Genomic DNA, 19,271 nt, shown 5'->3' with positions numbered 1-19,271 from the left:
TACTCGTGCAGCCTATACCCTCCGTATTCAGTATAACAATACGTACAGTACTGCAGCGCGTTTAGTATATTTGCCGAGACCCGAACTGACGATTTTAATGCCATAATTCGGAAAAGGGCGGCTGATCCTTGATGCATCGTGTTAGGCATAGCACCAATGGTATCCGGATTGTGTTCATCACAAAGAACACGTATATCTATAAACGTTGGTATGCTGTCCATGACCCACTATAGGCGTTTTCTTCTTCTTTTTTGTTTTGTTTACTAACTAGCAACTAAGACCGAACTGTTAGTAACTCTAACTAAAACTACATATGGAATATAATCTGAAATAAATAAGTTAAATTTTGTTATTAAAACCGATGCAAACTTATACCATACAATAGAACATAGAAGTTATAAGACTTATTGTAAGATATAAATCATTAATATGTCAAATGGAAGAGACTAACTGCCCACGACACAGGGAATCCTAGCGCAATTTCTCTTTTAACAATACATCCTTTTTTATTATGTGTAATAAAGTTTTTTTCTTTTATTTTCGAGAATATGTAAAAAAACAGCACCGTAATGGCGGCTCTATACATGTTATACTAATCGAGGCTTTATGGTATCAGTTATTGTTAGCGAGACCAAACTTAAACAGTACTTTAATAGTAGGGGAGCCCAAGCGGGGATTTCGGGATTTACTAAAGCATGGCGGATTATATACAGGGGGACACCTTGTACCGGTTAATATGACCCCATATACGCACCCTTGACGGGCGTAAAAAAAATCATCATTACAAATTCACAAATTCTATAGTCGCTTTCCCCACCGAGGAAAAGGTATACCTACATTAAATACATTTTTTCTTTTTATTATCTTAGCTTCGCAACTCAATGGGCCTCTATGACGCTCGAGTAAATCTCTATTTAGCATCGTGGGGCTCCCCTACACTAACGTATGCCAGATTTTGGGAATTAGAACTCGGGTTGACCTGACTTGATGTACGAGGTATTTTCGCGTTCGATGGAGTATAACGTGATTAATATGAAGTTATCTAACATTTTAGTATCCAAGTACATGTGAATCCAGTTTTTGTTTTGGACCTGTCATTATTTATTTTTAAACCACAAAGTAATTTCGTACCCACATGGCGAGGTAAACCACAGTAAATGGATATGTAACGTTACTGTATTTATATCTGAGTACGCGTACATTAAAACAAAACGTTGCGAAATGTGTTTTATTAGCGCATTTAAAGTTAATTGCCAACAAATGAAAACACCCGCTGAAACAATTTAGAGTATTCAAACGAAACATTTCCAGGAGCCGTTATTGTCCTTAACAGCGTTTAATTGAAAAACTGTAAAACTTTACAGCGTCTTTTATATGCAACGTCGTCTCTTAACTTCATTTTAATATCAGCACAGTTTGTGTGTAATTATTATAATATAATAAAATCTCAATGCTCGTGAGTTGTGTTGGGGCAAAGGAACCTATACCTGTGCTTACTAGCAAAATGGCATGTCTTGACCCTTAAAATCCACGACGTAATCAAGGCTATAAAGAAAAACGATAAGAAATACATATATATCTAGAAATGTGCCTCTCCCATACTGTGAGGTTAAAATTAAAAAAATAGTGGTGCTAGAACCTCTAGGTCTTGGTCTTAGATATTTCTTAATTGGCTAGTAGGCGATCAGCTTGTGCCTCATGACTTTTGGGTCTAAGGCCGGTTTGCTCACGATGTTTTCGATGTGCGATCGATTGTTAAATGTGCAAAAAAAGTCTATTGGTGGTCCAGTGGTCCAGGTTTGATCTACAGTGACGAGAGTCGCATGTTAAAGCCGCTAGGCAGTATTAGCCTAGCGGCTCGCATATTATAGCAGTTATAATTTAGTTTATTCGTTGAAATATTAGTTAATTGTAAATATTAGTAGTTTAATGTTAAGTTTCAGTTTACTGTTTCATATATATTGTTTATCTATGTAATCTGTTTTGGCTTTGTATATTGTCTAAGTGTTTTGTTTTATAATACGTATGTTAGCTGTAAGATTACTAATAAATAAATAAATAAATATTGTAGGGTTATTAGATACAAAAACCTTAACAGCAAGCAAAAACATTATTAATATATTTAATATCTACACTAGCTATAATATAGATTTGAGAACAATAGCGGAGTACAAAAAATTGGGATTTTACAGAACCTGTAAATTGTAGGTAAATATAGGTAAGGCATAAAACCTTTCGTAAGAAGTCGCGTTGACTGGAGTGCCTCCAAAATAGCTTGAAATTTTATTTCATATATTATTTTTAATAAAGGAAATATTAACTGTTACTTTGTATTGCCACTTAAAAATCCATAAGAAAATCGTGTTAAATTTAAACGGTTTCCTATCGAGCACGTAGTATTAAAGCAGGCTATGTTTTTACCCACCTTTATTTTCTGAGTTCGCCAAACGGTGTCGTAATAGACTTTCCGTTAACAAATTAGGTCAGACCGTTCCAGTCACAAGCAGTTGTGGTGGATTACATAAACTCGCTTTATTACCACTGCACATACGTCTAATACATATTGTTTTACTTGTACCCTCTTTATATACGGCTGACGATAAATAAACAAAAATTATAAATTAATTTAATTAAAATATCTAGAATTAAAAAACAGAAAGTCTAAAAGGTTTAGTTACAAAGCTTGTAAGCTAAATAATAGTTAATACAATGCGTATATCCGGAAGTTCTGGGTCGGTTTTGTTTGTAAAACATAGGCTGAACATTAATTTCCTGAAAAAGAATCTATGCCGATATAAATTATTTATTTAACGTAATATCTTTAATAAATTGTAACAACTTACTGTTTCAGCAACCGTGGTCTCTTCCCCGATCACCGAAGGGAGTTCTACCATCGTGGTTAGGTGATTTCGACCTGTGAACAAGAGTCAATATATTTACTATAACGTAGAATGTAAAGAAAACATATATGCGGATGCTTGTTTAGCGGTGCGTGTGGTCTCGACATTAGCAAAATTGTATTATCCGCTGGAAAGATAAAGGCCCATTTACATGATGCCATTTTCTTGTACATACCAGAGCAATAATTGAATGCAATAAATGAAGCGCAATAATTGCCGTTCAAGAATTGTATGCAACTGTTTACACTTGAAAACTTGAATGCAATTATTGTATTCAAGTATTGACAAGGAAATAATTGCACATGCCTTTGTTTACACCAATGCAACTATTTTAAGGAGATTATTGCTTTCAAGTTTTGACTTGTCTAAACACCGGCTTGTACGTGCGTATACCATTTAATGGCGCTTTCGTGCAAGTATTGCACGTATTTGCGTTGACAAATTTTTCATTCAAGTCTTAAATATTTTAGAAGAGTGTTGGAGTTTGAATATGTTAATATTAATGTAATAAAGGCAGGCAACACTTGTCACATGTAAAGAAAAAGTTTTAGTTTAGAATATAAAGAATACCGGTTTGAATTTTATATAAAAAGATAGTTTCTGTTTTTTGTTTTCAGTACTTCTATTCTAAACGCAGATAGTGTAACATCTTTGGCTCTTTATAAACATAAATTATTGTTTTTTTTTTTAATAGACGCTCACCACCAGAGCTCAGTCTACTTAAAAGATTAGAACCATCCAACAGAGAGGTATGAATATGAGTAAAAAGGTGTTTAAATTCAGTTCTGCTGATATAATAAAGTTCATTGAGATTTATCGCAGTCATGAGTGGGTTTATGGGATACCGAAAATGTAAATTATAAGAACCGATGCACGTAATGCTGCGCTAGCAGCATTTTCACAGGAATTTGAAGTTGACGGTTTCGGACCGAAGGAAATAATAACAAACAAAATAAAAAAATTTGACTTAATAAATTTTTAATTTATTTAAATTAATTTAACACACCCTCACTCACTGCACTCATGTTTGCAAATGAAGAGATAATTGCGTACAAGAATTGCGTAAGAAATTATTGTACGTGCTGTTTACATCAATAATAGTTTTGAAAGGAAACTTTTCCCATTGATCAAGAATGTTACGTTTTGTTTAGACTATGCAATTCATTTATTGCGTTGATATAATTGTATGCTACAGGCAAGAAAATGGCATCATGTAAATGGGCCTTAACGCATAGTGCGATGGAGGTCATTTGTTTAATTCCTGGCGAAACTATAACTTTTTTAGAGTTCGAATGTATAGACGGCTGAAGGATATTTGTATTTATTAAAGAACGCCAGCGTTTACTTGTCCCATGTTCTATCAGCCGGCCGGTATGTAGAAGTACTCTATACATTGTTACTACTACTTAAAGCATAATACTGTTATTAAATTTTCTGTAAGTAAATCTTTGTTACTATTTTTTGTTTTTTTAATTTTGGCGCCAATAATCTCTGGTGTCCATAGATAAGAGTAAAGACAGTTCAAACGAGGTTTCACGCTGGTGCCGCCACAAACTCTAAACAGACTTTTTATAACCTATAGAAATCAGCAATAAAACTATTTCAGGTTTACGATGTGTGTCCAACTCCAAGCTTAAATAGAATTGTGTAACCAATTAGACTTCCAAGAGCTTGCTAAAATGAAGCGTAACTTCAAGGCTATTGGCCGGTACTTAAGTGAAGTGTTGTTTCGTGCGATGTCTTACTCTGCTTTTAAGTACATACTTGGTTTAGAACGTTTTATTTTATGGTGCCCGATCCCTTTAAAAATGTTAGTTCATAAAAAAATATAAGCTTACAGAAGCGTACTTCTAAAGTTTCTAGATTTTACGACTAAACTCATTGGCAAAACATTATATATTTCATTGGTAGATTAAATACTGATTTAAAAGCTTATTAAGCTGTAAGTATAGTTTAAAAGAACAAAGGAAAGGCTTTTAACCAGTATTGGCGCAAGGAAATTGTGTGTCATGTCAACTCCATCGTATTATCGACAACTGACGTGGGCCAAAAAGCTTATATTTATGACTTATTACTATAGCTCAGTTTCTGTTTTTGTTTGTTCCTTTGATCTTTTTTCTTGTGATGCCTTTGCCTTTTGTGCCTGCCACATTTTGTAGATTTTTGGGTCTAAGACACTACGGTTTTTAAGAGAGAAAAATCCATTAGTGCACAGTCATGATTTGAACGCACGACCCGAAGTTCAAAAGTTGCGTGCAACAAAGGGTGATATTCAGAAACATACATAACAGATATAATGCATTTTTGTCTGATTTTGTGAGTCAGTTGTTTTAGTATCGTTTCTGAATCTTAGTCTATACCAGCCCTGCGATTCTGTAACTCACTTTTCGAACTCACACAGCGGTTTTCGCATCGGCGGTCGCTCTGAAATCAGTCGTGAAGCAGTCATTTTATTATTTGGCATTCTGAAAAGGTGGGAGCTTGTAGTTTATTGTTTATCAGAATGCCAAATCATAAAATGACTGCTTCACGACTGATTTCAGAGCGACCGCCGATGCGAAAACTGCTGTGTGAGTTCGAAAAGTGAGTTCGCAGGGCAGAACTGCCTTCTAAGTGACAAAGAAGTTAGAATATCACATTCAACAGCTATGTAAGACTTATGATGAATTTTAAAATTGCTGCAAGCTAGTTTTAAACCGACAAGAATTTCATCATACTATTTTACAGTACAACGTTATTTCTTATATAGATCATCATACAGTTATATCCTTATAGAAAAGCTAAACTATGTCCGAATAAATTTTGTCAAACCGAATCCATTAATCCGACGTATCGTCCATTTGTCCGAAATCCAACATCAATCAAGCTTTAACGAAAAAGCCTGGTGGACAAACCTGATAGGTATGTATACAACACCTTATCTCTGTCTGTTCGCGAAACTATTGCAACGATTCTCATGTGATTCATGGTCATTCTCTATCTAAGTGATTCATAAGGTTTATGAATTTACATATGTATATACATTTAATACATATATATAATTGTTCATGTTTTTGTGTAATTTGGTTAGAATATGAATGATAAGTGATGGTACGACAAACTAAGGAAAATATGCACAATTATTCGTGAGAAGCTGGTCGGTAGTTTAAATGAAAGTAACTCTGAAAAGTAAATAAAACTAAATAAAATTTTGTATGTAAATTATTTTCTTTTAATATCTTTTTATTATTATTCGTCAGTAACATTATATTTTTTTACAGAGTGTGCAAAGGGGCAGGACGCTCACCCCGCCGCCCATGGACACTCACAATGCCAGAAGGCTCACAAGTGCGTTGCCTTTTATTAATTATTCCGCTAATTGAACTACATTTTCTTTAATTAAAATGTTGTGTGTGGTATAAATCGAGGTTATCCATAATCCATACACACTATAGTGCCTATAGTCATAAGCTACGTATGAAAACACAGGTGAAAACTCCCACTTATAGTATAAATATTGTATTGCGTCATACTGTTATTTTTACTTGAAATATGTTTGCTCGTCGCAATGTCAATGTAATGAAATTGAAAGTAAACAAATGGGGTCTTATCACGTGCGATTTATTTACCTTCGAGTACCTTAGCCTCATTACATTCATTTAAAGCGATATGTTCTATGAAGCACGCATTTTAACGTCACCCGTGTCTTATGACCAGACTAGACAAGGATTTCATTTTCGATTAAACTATCTATTTTTTATAGAATTACGTAGAATTATGACAGCTATAGTTTTTTGACATGTCAGATATTACAAACCTTTTTGGCCGGGCACATGTTTCAATTTCAATAGGAGTCTGAACATCTGAGTCTACCTATACATACATATTATTTGTTAGTGAATGTATCCATTTTACTAAGTGCGGTGCTCTACATTAAAAGTGGCTTTACGGCAAGTGATAATTAAGTCCCTTTTCATCACAAACAGTAAAAAAACGCACGAGTAAAGAAAACATTTTATTTTTTTATAGTAATAAAAAAAATATTTATTTTCTTAAAATTAGTATTTTAATCTTCCTTTGTTAAATATACCCCTAATAGTCAACCAACAACGCGATCGGGTAGATCTATGGCCGAAATGCTAAACAGCAGGGGAGTGTCTATTCTGCCCTTTACTAAATTCTTTATTTAGTTAAGCTACGACTTAACCTTCATTTGCCTATCTTGTAGTTACTTAAACTACTATGGATGATTTAGGTACTACGAGAGCATTTATAACCTGTTGTTGGAACAAACAGCGTTTGGGACGTGGTGTTCAACTGTGTAGTAATGAAAGATTTAAGTTGACGCCTGATAGTACTGGTGACACCTGACGTCGGATAGTACTGGTGACACCAGAGCATGTACTTTCCTCGCAAATAAGTTCGCAATACGCAAGAGCCAGCATATTTTTTTAGCTTAGGTTAAGATTATATTTTAAAGTTCAATTATTTCATTGAAAACGAATTTAAGTGTAGATTATGTAAGATAGCACTCCCACTAGGGTACTAGCTCGGACTAACTAAGTTTCCCACCTTGGATTAACTTTCTTGACCCATTTTATATCGTAAAGTTTAATAGGCTATAAATCCACTCGCGGTCATTTATAAGAAAGTCCTAGAACTGTCCTAGAACAAACAATAAATACATTTCATGTAGTAGATAATAGTTAAGTAGATAAATTCTAACCTATTTGTATGGAATCAGAAATAATTTAGATAGATATTGAAAATTGGAAGAAAATACGTCCTTAATAATTTTTGACATATTATGATAGTCTTCGCTAAGTTTCGACTCTTGTATAGATTTCTTATTATGACTCGGTGAACATCGCAGTCTAATGGGATACAGATTACCCGTCCAACTTTCGTACTAATTGAAATAATCATGATTCATGTGCATTTTCATTGTCGACATATATTTTAATTGCTTTGTTTTGTTCCATTCGTTTATCTAAGTAATTACTTAAGATATTTTTCACTTTTTGCTCTAACCTTATTTCATTTTTTTTCCTTACAGCCCTGCGATTCTGTAACTCACTGCTTCACGACTGATTTGAGAGCGACCGCCGATGCGAAAACCGCTGTGTGAGTTCGAAAAGTGAGTTACAGAATCGCAGGGCAGTAGTTGCCTGGAAGAGATCGTTTGAAAGCGATAAGGCCGCCCGTTGCCAAATTTGTTGCCAAAAAGTTGCAAAATTTTAATTTTTTTAACGAAATGTTAAAAAATTAAATATTATTTTATTACTAAGAAGTTATAATTTCCAATAAAGTAGATAAAAGAAAACTTTTTATATCAAACTAACATTTGATTTTTACTTTCACAATTATAATTTGTTATACAGCCCTCATAACGACGTCCTTGATACGATAAACGCCAAAATAATGTTTACCGGCCATTTGTTTATTCTGTGCTTTCGAGCACGTGTTGATGTTAAGTGAGGACTTTGAGCAGAGCGAAACATTTTGTATTTGTTAAATTTGTGTATAAATATTTTTTAAACAATTACATTTAGATTTATTAACGATCGAAATTAAATCGTTTCACACTCTGACAAATAATAATTATACAACTTTACCTTGTGTATATCACATATTATATTCCTTTAAATCGAATGAAAATGTTGTTGGCTGACTTTCAATAAGTTACGATCGCCAATAAAAACATCATCACCTACGATTGCAAATACCGTGCCTATTTATGTTGTATTATCTGTTACTAGTTCACAACTACTTCATATAACCCTACCTAATGCCTACTTAGATTAAAGAAAAATATGAAATAGTATTGAACAAACTTACAACCATACTCAGAGTCATTGTTTCAATGCTAACGGTTACTTAAAATGATAATGATAAAAGCTTTTTATTTCAGATACTTTACATTATATATATCTTAATATATATATTTCTTGTGTGCGTGTGTATGTGACTGAACTCCTCCTAAACGACTGGACCAATTTTGATGAAATTTTTTGTGTGTCTTCAAGGGGATCTGGGAATGGTTTAGATTCACCAATCAGCCCGCCAGATGTTAAGGGTAGTCCACCCCTAAATTTTTATTTTTATTTTTTAGACAACATTTTTAATTTCTATTTTTTATGATACAGCATTAAAAAATACATACAACCCCTAACTTTCACCCCTCTACGATCAACCCCTATTTTTTTATTATAAATGATATACATGGCGAAACGACGTTTGCCGGGTCAGCAAACGTCGTTGCCGGATCAGCAATCTCATGAATTCCTAAATATCTGTGTGCCCTTTTTTGGCAAAGGCCTATTCCAAATCTCGACATTTCTGTCTGCACTGTGCCACTCTCATGTAAATGTTGTTTTCTTAATCCGGTCTATCCACCTTCTAAATTGTCTTCCTCTTTTGCATTGTATCTTTGGCACCAGTTTAATGCTTTGTTGGTCCATTTTCTGTTCCTCTTGCCATGTGCCCCACCCATTTCCACTTAAGTTTATATCATTATAACACATACTACCGTAGTTATTCTTCATAATGCACTTCACGTGTTCTTAATTTTATCTATTCTCTTTCCTATCGCTTACTTATGACAAATTAAATTAAATTTTGTATCTCGATTTCACCGTTATTACTGGACGACTCAATGTGATATTTTTTGCTCCTGGTTACCCACAGAATAAGCGTAAGTTTTTGTATAATGGGTAATTTAAACTTTGAAAATTATTGCTTGCCAGTGTGGCATTCCACACGGCTATAAAACACAGAAATGTATCATCAGCTTACACTAATGGCACGTTGGATAGGCACTTTTGCAGAGTAATTCATTTTAACTTTGATTTATACTAATGACTTGCACCGAATTACGTTTTCGTACACTATATCGGGCATCTGAAATATAGGTTTAGTATTTGTAATAAATACGAACTAAAAACCATAACTAAACTGCGTTTATAGAGCTTTTTGTGTGACAGATCGTTCTTAAATTATCATTTTAGTTGTCTGTAATCATCAAATTGTATTATTAAATGTAACGGTTCGCCATTGTTGTATAGATTAGATTTGGTTTTTGCAATTTGTTGCATATTCAGATGTAGAATGTTTTTCTATGAGGTTGTAATGATTGAAGTAATATTGTGTAGATGTTATACAAGTAGCCGCCTTGGTGTGGCTCAGGTGTACTGAGAAACGATCATATGCCAAAGTTATATATCATAAATATGCAAACGACTATGGAGGCGTAGCATAAAAATAGTTCGATCATCTCTAACTCGGGATTTATATCAGTCAATCCTCTGGATACGTCATACAGAATTATTATCCCGTCAAATTGTTTTTTGTTCATATTGTTTTCAAATAAACAAATAAATAAATTACTTTTTTTTACTGAAAACGATAAGCTAAGCGAAACTTATTTTACAAGAACAATTTTTCCTTTTTTTTACGTCGGATATTATAATTTGTGACTCAAATTAACATCATTGTAAAATTCTCTGCCTGTAGCCGTGCATACCTCGCAGATTATACCTACATTTGAGAAACAATTGACAATATTCTATCGATAAAACTATTTGTTCTCTTTCCGTTTGCTTGTAATTTTATATTAAATAGTTAGTTTTTAAGTTTATTTTATTTTAGTTTTGTGATGTAAATAAATTGCTTTAATTATTATAATTGGCTGTAGATTTCATGTGATTCACATATCAGTGATTATACATGTTGCATTGGGTAACAATATGATAAATAATAAAATAATGAGCAGTGTTGGCCTAGTGGCTTCAGTGTGCGACTCCCTGAGTACGTAGGTTCGATCGCCGGCTGTGCATCAATGGGCTTTCTTTCTATGTGCCCATTTAACATCGTCAGGAAACCGGCTTGCCTTCGACCCTAAAAGTCGACGGCGTGTATCAGGCTCATCGCCTACTTGTCTATTACGAAAATTAAATGATCATGAAATAGAAACACACATCTGAGGGCCAGACCTAAAAAGGTGCTAATGCGACTGATTTATTTTTACTTATTTAATGAAAGTATGTATAATATGATTTACCTCAATAAGACTCTATAGCGATAAGGCAATTAAAAAAATCTAAAACTCTTGAAACCGTAATCAACTTTATGAGAAAAACGTATTAAATCATTACCTTCTTTATGATTCGCTGGCATTGTTTCACCTTGTTGAAATCCCTGAAACAAAAACAATATATTTAAATGGCTATAAAACAAATTTCGAAACAATAGCTTTGAAGCGTAAAACACAATTTTGTTTAAGATTACGACGAAACTTTTGGTTAATGGATGGTGATTTCGAATAAATGAGATGTTAACGTAATATTTTTATAATAATAACTAGCTGCCCTCGCGAACTTCGTTTCTTCTTAATGTGATATTACTTAGCCCACCTTTTTAGTACATACCAACATGAAACATTTTGCTATGCTACCACAAAGACTGTTCGGATTTCTGGAAGGGAAACTTTTTAGGTTTTTCTGTGAATTTTTCTCTATATAAACCTCAGAGTTCAAGTCATAAGATTTTAATTAACAAACAAAAATAGGGGTTGATCGTAGAGGGGTGAAAATCAGGGGTTGTATGTATTATTATTGTATGCTGTATCATAAAAAAATTAAATATAAAAAAATTGTCTAAAAAATAAATTTTGGGGTATACCCCTTATCACTTAGGGGTTTGAAATATACATAGTAGTCGATTCTCAGACTTACTGAATATGCATAAAATTTTCATAAGAATCGGTCGAGCCATTTCGGAGGAGTATGGGAATGAACATTGTGACCCGATAATTTTATATATATAGAGATATACATTTTGTTCCTGAGGCAACAAATATACTTTAAATAAAAATATTATTTTTAAATAATGGATATGGGAATGACATTTCATGGTGTAATGGTTGCAGAGGAAGAGTAGTGGAGAGTTTGTTGCCAGTTCTTCTCGTCCGTTCTATGAGAACTGGCAGTAAATGTAAAATTAGAAGCAATTAGCATTTAATATGTATTTCTTTATTGACGTTCATAAGTGTACATTGTGTTACCTAAATGAATAAATGATTTTGAATTATGACATAAATTCATTAAAGAAAAATAAAATGATTCCGACATTAATTACATAAGATATGTGGCACTTCGGCCATTTGTATCATGTATGTATTGTATCGACATGACTAGCCCAAATGTTGAAATAAAATGGCCAAATCATGAAATAGTTTAATATACTGACAGGCGATGTAAACATTTAAACCTATTTGTTACATATGACCAGTTGTATGTAAATAAAAGCCTTTCAGAGGGAAACAGTAAAAATTTTCCACAACAACGATTTTGGGACTCCTAAAAAGGGATGCTTGGGGTCTTTGATCCTTATCCAAATCCTCTTTAGTAAATGTTACTGAGAATTATTTTGTTATATACCTTTATAATTGAATCTAAAAACCTTTTAGGTCTGAGCCTCAGATATAAGTTTCGTTGTCATATGTTTTTTCTAACAGACATGTAGATGACCAGTATTCTCACGATGTTATGCTTCAGCATACGAGCGAGTGTTAAATGCTCACATAGACAGAAAGTCCATAGGTGTAGAGCTGGGAATCCAACCTACGACCTCAGGGATGAGGGTCACATGCTCGGCCCACACTACGAAAAGTAAAAAAAAACATAGCGAAAAAATGCTATTAGCATTAAAGGGACCAAACATTTTTACTTTATTTTAGTGTTTTAATTTTCTTGTTACTGATTTTATTATGTTGCTTTATAATTTTATTTGCATTCTAATTTATTCATTTTTATTATTTATTCTTAATGTAAAGAAAAAGTTTAAATTCTTTGCTACATGCAAGAGTAAGCGCACAAAAGCTTTCAGCCCATACTTGCCTTTGCGACGATTTGTTGATTATGGGTTATTAACTAGTACTTAGAGGTTATATCTTAGCAAATTTGGGGAGTGACACAAGTGTATAGCAATGTATAAAACATAATATTGTAATAGTATGTCTGGTCTGAATGTATACATCGATATTAAATAATACAGAACTTTATCATTAAGTTCCGATATCGCCCAATTTATAAATTATATTATAATACAAAATAGTTCCTACAAATTCGACAGCATAAGCACAAATTCATTGGAATAATTGTATTAGAAAATAGGTTGCTGAAATTGTCTCTACATTAACAAATATAGCAATTAGGAATGTAATGGCCACCCGTCGCGTTAATCATCGAAACTCGATTCCCGTCGAGTTTACTATCTAGTTCTTAGTAATAATTATTATTTAATATGAAACCCGTGTTTTGATAGTTTCCACCAAGGATATGGAATGTGAAAAGGAAGAAAAAAACAAAAAGATTATATAAAGCTTTGAATGGATAGTGAAAATTTTGTGAAAAAAATGGTTTTAAGTTGAAATAAGCCACTGAAAAAAAGGCTTTGGGCGAAGAAAGAAAGTCTTTTGGGTAGCTTAAATGTAGGTGTGCGTTGTGTATGATATGGTGTAATCGGTGTTTGGATTAAACAAAATAGTCGGCCATTAAGTAAATAAGTCTAATCGTTAGAAGTTTTGTTTCATCGTACAATTTTGAAGTTGGGTAGCGAAAAGGTTTTTTATACCTTAAAAAAGGCAGCATTGAAGACGACTTCGATGACAATAAAACCAAACAAGTATTTTTTCTCTTTATGGACTTTTATTAAAACTACATACTTTACTTCTCATAATTTCCGGATTAATAGCGAATTAATTTACTATAATTCTTGCATGAACCATTAAATTATTTTTACCAAGAAATACAGTTTTATACTTTTGTAAATCGTCAAACTTAGAGAAATACTACTACCTCGAACTATTTTTTTTCAAGAGATCATATTCAAAATACTAATTCCAATAACCCCTTTACTACATATAAATTCATAACTTCCGGTACAGTAGAAACTTTATTATTAGAATTTATATTAAAGTTCATTCAAGTCGAAAGTGAATTAGTGTGTTAAACTTACGTGATAAATAATTTAACAGTTCTGATGAACTCACCTTATGTTAATAAGTCCTCTTCATACGAATCCATTGCCGTCTGAAACAATAAACAGGGAATATTAATTTGATATAAGGAATTTGTTATTTGTATTTATTATTTTTAACCTGTTAAATTGAGAAAAACAAATCTTCTCTTACATCGGACGACGACGATAAACCAAGTATTAATAATAATACGGTAAGTGGAGCAACAATATGTCTAGCCCCGGATTTAGAGGTGGGCAACCGGGGCTACAGCCTCGGAAATAATCTATACTTGGTAACACAATAAATTATTTATTGGAAAACTCTTGCATTTAATTTGGAAAATAATTTGGGACCATTCCTTAGTTGCCCCGAAAAATAAGGCACTGAGATTGACCGCCTCTAAATCCGGCATTAAATATGTTTTACCAGCAAACTAACGTAAAAAAATGCATATGCTACGTAAGTCTGTTGTCAACTGCTTAAGATTTTTATGTTTAAAGACTTTATCATCATTACAAAAGAGCAAGGAAATTTCACAAATTTACCTTACACATTAACCCCGGGAATTTCGTCAGGAGACTGCGTAAACAAGTTTTAATTGGACGGTCCGTAGTCAATAGAACAGAATAAACTTCACACTTCTTCTTTGTCATGAATAAATAGATTGAGGTTTGCGAATGTTTATAACAATTCCGTACACATATACGACCTACTTCTGAGGCTAGCACTAACTTTACGATGGTTTTGTCTCATATACGTCAATACGATTATTTCAGTTTTTTAAAGCTCGAACGAATTTCTCGAAGCTCCTTAGAATTTCTATTGTTTACTACAAGACGTATATTTGAACTATGCGTGTTCATCATACATAGATAATTTTTCTATTATTATGATTGGTTTTCGTTTTACCTAGTGTGCGTGCTTATGTTATTAGCTTCGAACCTCATTGGGAACGCACCCTTCTATGTCTCCGATAGCGAGGCGATCTCCAAGACGAGCAGACCGCCATATTTTGGTGAGCCCTGCACTGCCCTGGAAGCCTTTTCGTGCTATCGTTTTATTTTAACCCGTAGAAGAAGAAGAAGAAGCCGTACCATCACAATGAATGATGATGGTATTTGGGGGTGATCCACAACATGAGGAAATTGAACATAGCACCAAAAATCGTCAGGAACAGAAAACTGATCATTTATTTGTCAAATAATTTAAAACAAACATGAATATACATAGGATACGGAATGGTGGAATATTAATAATTGAGTTTTGTAGGCAGCAGTTAATTAAATTAGTGGAACGTGTATGATAATATAATAATATTGCAAGTGAATTAAAATTAAACTCTATTAATTTGATTTACTTAACGAAGTCTACAAGAATGTATGTAATAGACACAACTGGGTTTTCTAATTAAGCATCAGACTCAGTGCCTTATTTTCTATTATTTTAATTAAAAAACTTATAAACAGATATAATATCAAATTGTAAGCGAAATAATAAATTTAGTAGTGTGTTAGTTCTGTACAACACTTTCACAATGCGTGCTATAGAGAGTGCTACGACACAGCGTAAACTATAGCTACGGCGTAGCCTTTTACAATAAATTTAGGCATTAAATTACACTTAGGTTGTTTATATAATAAGCTGATTATAATATCTTAATCTATACTAATATTATAAAGAGGAAAGATTTGATTTTTTGTTTGTTTGAAATGAATAGGCTCCGAAACTACTGGACCGATTTCAAAAATTATTTCACCGTTGGCTACGCTATTCCCGAGTGACATAGGCATATCATTTTCAAAAAAAATTGGGATGCTTACTAAAACTTAATTAATCTAACCCAAGGTGTAAAAAAATAAACAAAAAACTTCCTTCAATCGCGTGAGCAGCGAAAACTATTAATGATAGAACAAAAGATGTTTTAAAATTCGAATCTAAAAATTTATAACATATTCAGAAGTTTAATAATTGTGCTCCACATCATTAATATTGTTATGCCTCAAGTACTTGATGGATAATGATACTAATTCACATCGTTATAATTAAAATATCAGTCAACTAGCAATCAGAGACAACTCGAGCCTATGATAAACACCACAATCGATATTCTTCAAGCGTTTAATAACATGTCAGAAGCAGTCTGAATGATGTTACAATTTGTATGAACGTTTTTTTGTGTTATATTTTAATGTTCATTTTTCTATAGGATTGATCTATTTTAATCTAATATATAAAATTCTCGTGTCGCGGTGTTTGTGGTTAAACTCCTCCGAAACGGCTCGACCGATTCTCATGAAATTTTGTGTGCATATTGAGTATGTCTGAGAATCGGACAACATCTATTTTTCATCCCCCTAAATGTTAAGGGCAGTCCAGTCTACCCCTATATATTTTTTTTTATTTTTAGATATTTGTTTCTGTTTTTATTTTTTATGATACAGCATTACAAAATACATACAACCCCTAACTTTCACCCCTCTACGATCAACCCCTCATTTTTTATTTGCTCGGTCAGCTAGTTTATTTATAAATGTATGAATGTCAATTTCAATGCGAATTTTGGCAACGTAATTACATATATCTATGTCATAAATAAGAAATAATGTAGTGATTTACGATACTTAGAGAAAGAATGTTTCACATAAAACAAATTTTCGATAAAAATAGTTAAAATTACGAGTTCTTTTCCAACTTATTAATCACCTTATCGGGCTTCTCATGCTAAGAATACTTATTTATTTACGTATTTTCTCAAGAGTAAGCATTCTAATGGTGAAATATTTTTTTAAGTCAGTCTCTAGTCAATGAACAGTCTCTAGAGTTTGTTCATTGCATACATACAAAAATACACTACAATAAAACACAATCTTATTTATACTGCTATTTGTTAAATTACAAAACAAGTAGTTGTTGTCGCAACATCTACACGATAATTTAAAAATGCTACATTGTAACTAACATCGCCTTCATTTGTACTTTAAACCAAAATATCAGCTGAAGCAAAAAAGGATAACGATACAAAACAAATCATTAATACGCGGTTTAAACTTACCTCAATAAAACATATTAAATTCACACTTTAATAATACTTAGAACATTCCATCAATATCCAATGCAATATAGAAGTTGTATCGTGAAAAGTCTTTCACTCGGAAAATTGTCTCGCGTGCGTTCATCTCAGAGTTCGCGTGGGTACTGGCCGTGTTCAAACTATGTACAGGATAACTATGTGCTTTTTCCTTCAATTAAAGATTACACTTATAACGTGTAACCACGTGATTACTGGGTTTTTTAGTATGTTATTATTAATTGTATTAGGCGATTGCTATGTTTTTATTTGTACTTATACAATTAGAGAAAACATTGTGATGAAACGTCAAAAGGACCCAAATTGCGCGTGTTAGACACTGATGATTGATATTCGATTTACATACAAAAACTACCAACACACGTGTGTTAAACGGTCAAAAAAAGATCTACCTATTAAAATGAAATATGCAGAAACAATTCCCACTTAATCTCTTAAATAAATGATGCATCATACGTACAAATTATTATATTCTAAACAAACTACTCATTCTGTGGTTTATATGAGTAGATTGAATATTTGGTACGTGAATCTCATTCATTTGAAAAGTATATCGCCCATTGAAAATCAAATGAATTATAAAGATTTGTGAGGACCGTTGTGATTAATATTGTTGTACTAGTTGATTTCCACAACTTCGTTTGTTGGAATCTTTATTTTATGATTTGTAAAAACTCCTAGTTGTAATAACAAAAGTATTTAAAATGTTTATCGTGCATATCTATTAAAATAAAGCTATTTTAATTACTTATTGAAGGCAATAGGTATTTTACTACGCGAGAATAAATAAATAAAATCAAAATATTCGAATACTAAAATTTAAGTTACATTAAGTTTATGTTATTAAATATAGTTACAACCTCCGAAGAAGAGAAGGACTTCTCCAATTTATTCCACCATTTTCTCATCTTCGCTACTATTTTCCTGTCTTTCTCCGCTATTTATTTTATTTCATTTTCTTAACTTTCTGGTGGGCGTCCTCTCCTTTTACTTACTTGAAGTTATGCATGTATCCACTGACTTTGATTTATACTCAACTTAAGGTCGGATTTCAGAACTTCTTTTATTGCACAAACTTTGTTCCATGCTAGATTTATTCTTCTGATTGTTTTGTATACATGTCGGTTACAATTAAACGATATTGGCTTCCCTAGGTATATGTTGTTTGGGACATTTCAATGTACGGAACATTTAAAAAGACTGATCGTTCTTTACTGTTACTTTATTTATTTTAGTTTTGGAGGTGTTCGCTTTTAGTACAATGCTTTTACTTGCGCAATCCAATTCATTTGGGATATCTTGTAGCTGTGCAGTACTGTTTGAGAAAATAACTATATCAAGTTATTTAGATACTGACCGTTTATTTCTAACCTTTTTTCTCCTACAGGATTTTAATAAAGTTCTACAGAACCGTTTCAAATATTCTAAGTGAGAAAGGATCACCTTGTCTTACGCCTCTGTAATTTTTTCAGTTCTGGGTTGGCCCAACTATACGCGGAATTCGCTTTTCGGTAGTTGCCCACATCGGTCGGATCACCTTTTTTATGTAGTAAAATTATGTCTGATCGTAACCATTCTTTGGATATTTATTGTGATTTCATATTAAAAAGCCTTTTTATGTGGGTTGCAATCAAAAGTCTTCTACCTTTTATCGCTTTATTGGTTATATATCTGGTTTTTTGTCTTTCTTTAATTTTTCCATGGCTTTGATAACTTCATAAGTTGAAAATCTTTCAACTTGTAAAATGTTGTTTTGTGTTACGAAATTTATTGTTATCTGCCTTATATATGATTAGGACTATATAACTCATTGTAGAATTTAGTCTCTACTAATTATTTTGGATCTAGAATATGTTGTTGTTTGTAGTTTTTATGCGATATCCATTGTTTGATTATGTTAAGTGGTCTAAAACCTTTTTTCAACAACTAGGTTTTGTTATCCCGTGGGTTTTGTTGTCCAATTTCATCCCTTTATGTATACATAGTTCGTTCATTATTTTCTTCGGTTCTTTGTATATTTTTTTTGACAACCTTTTTGATTATAGCTATTTTAAGTTTTTAATGTAACGAGTCTTAAGATTTCAGTTAGTGACGCCGACGTAGCCTTCATTAACATCTCTTATGTATTTTATTTTGGTTTCAAAGAATTTTAAATAAGATTCTTCATTGTTTGAAGTTTTAAGGTAAGAGAAACCTAAGTACTTTTTTTTTAACCTTTTTGTATTTTACTCAAGACTTTTTTAGATCTTTTACTAGATAGGTGCATCTTACAAGGCTGTGGTCG

General features: G+C 32.6%; 1 protein-coding gene across 2 annotated transcripts in view; it reads right to left on the bottom strand.

The window, feature by feature from the left end:
* Window positions 1-19,271, bottom strand: part of LOC125051233 (adenylyl cyclase 78C) — a 73,423-nt gene that overhangs the window by 37,061 nt on the left and 17,091 nt on the right. The window contains exons 1-4 of one of the 2 annotated variants that reach the window (XM_047651447.1): window positions 16,952-17,081; window positions 13,930-13,969; window positions 11,033-11,075; window positions 2,844-2,914 (exon numbers count right to left, since the gene is read on the bottom strand). In XM_047651447.1, the coding sequence (XP_047507403.1) occupies window positions 2,844-2,914; window positions 11,033-11,054 (93 nt within the window). In that variant the 5' untranslated portion in view covers window positions 11,055-11,075; window positions 13,930-13,969; window positions 16,952-17,081. Of the gene's footprint in view, window positions 1-2,843; window positions 2,915-11,032; window positions 11,076-13,929; window positions 13,970-16,951; window positions 17,082-19,271 lie in introns of those variants that run through there. The other variant, XM_047651445.1, reaches the window with a different exon arrangement.

The sequence above is a fragment of the Pieris napi genome, chromosome 7 (assembly GCF_905475465.1).
Source record: "Pieris napi chromosome 7, ilPieNapi1.2, whole genome shotgun sequence".
NCBI classification, from domain to species: domain Eukaryota; kingdom Metazoa; phylum Arthropoda; class Insecta; order Lepidoptera; family Pieridae; genus Pieris; species Pieris napi.
Note: the sequence above shows the minus strand (reverse complement) of the source record. Positions and strands in the feature narration are given on the sequence as shown.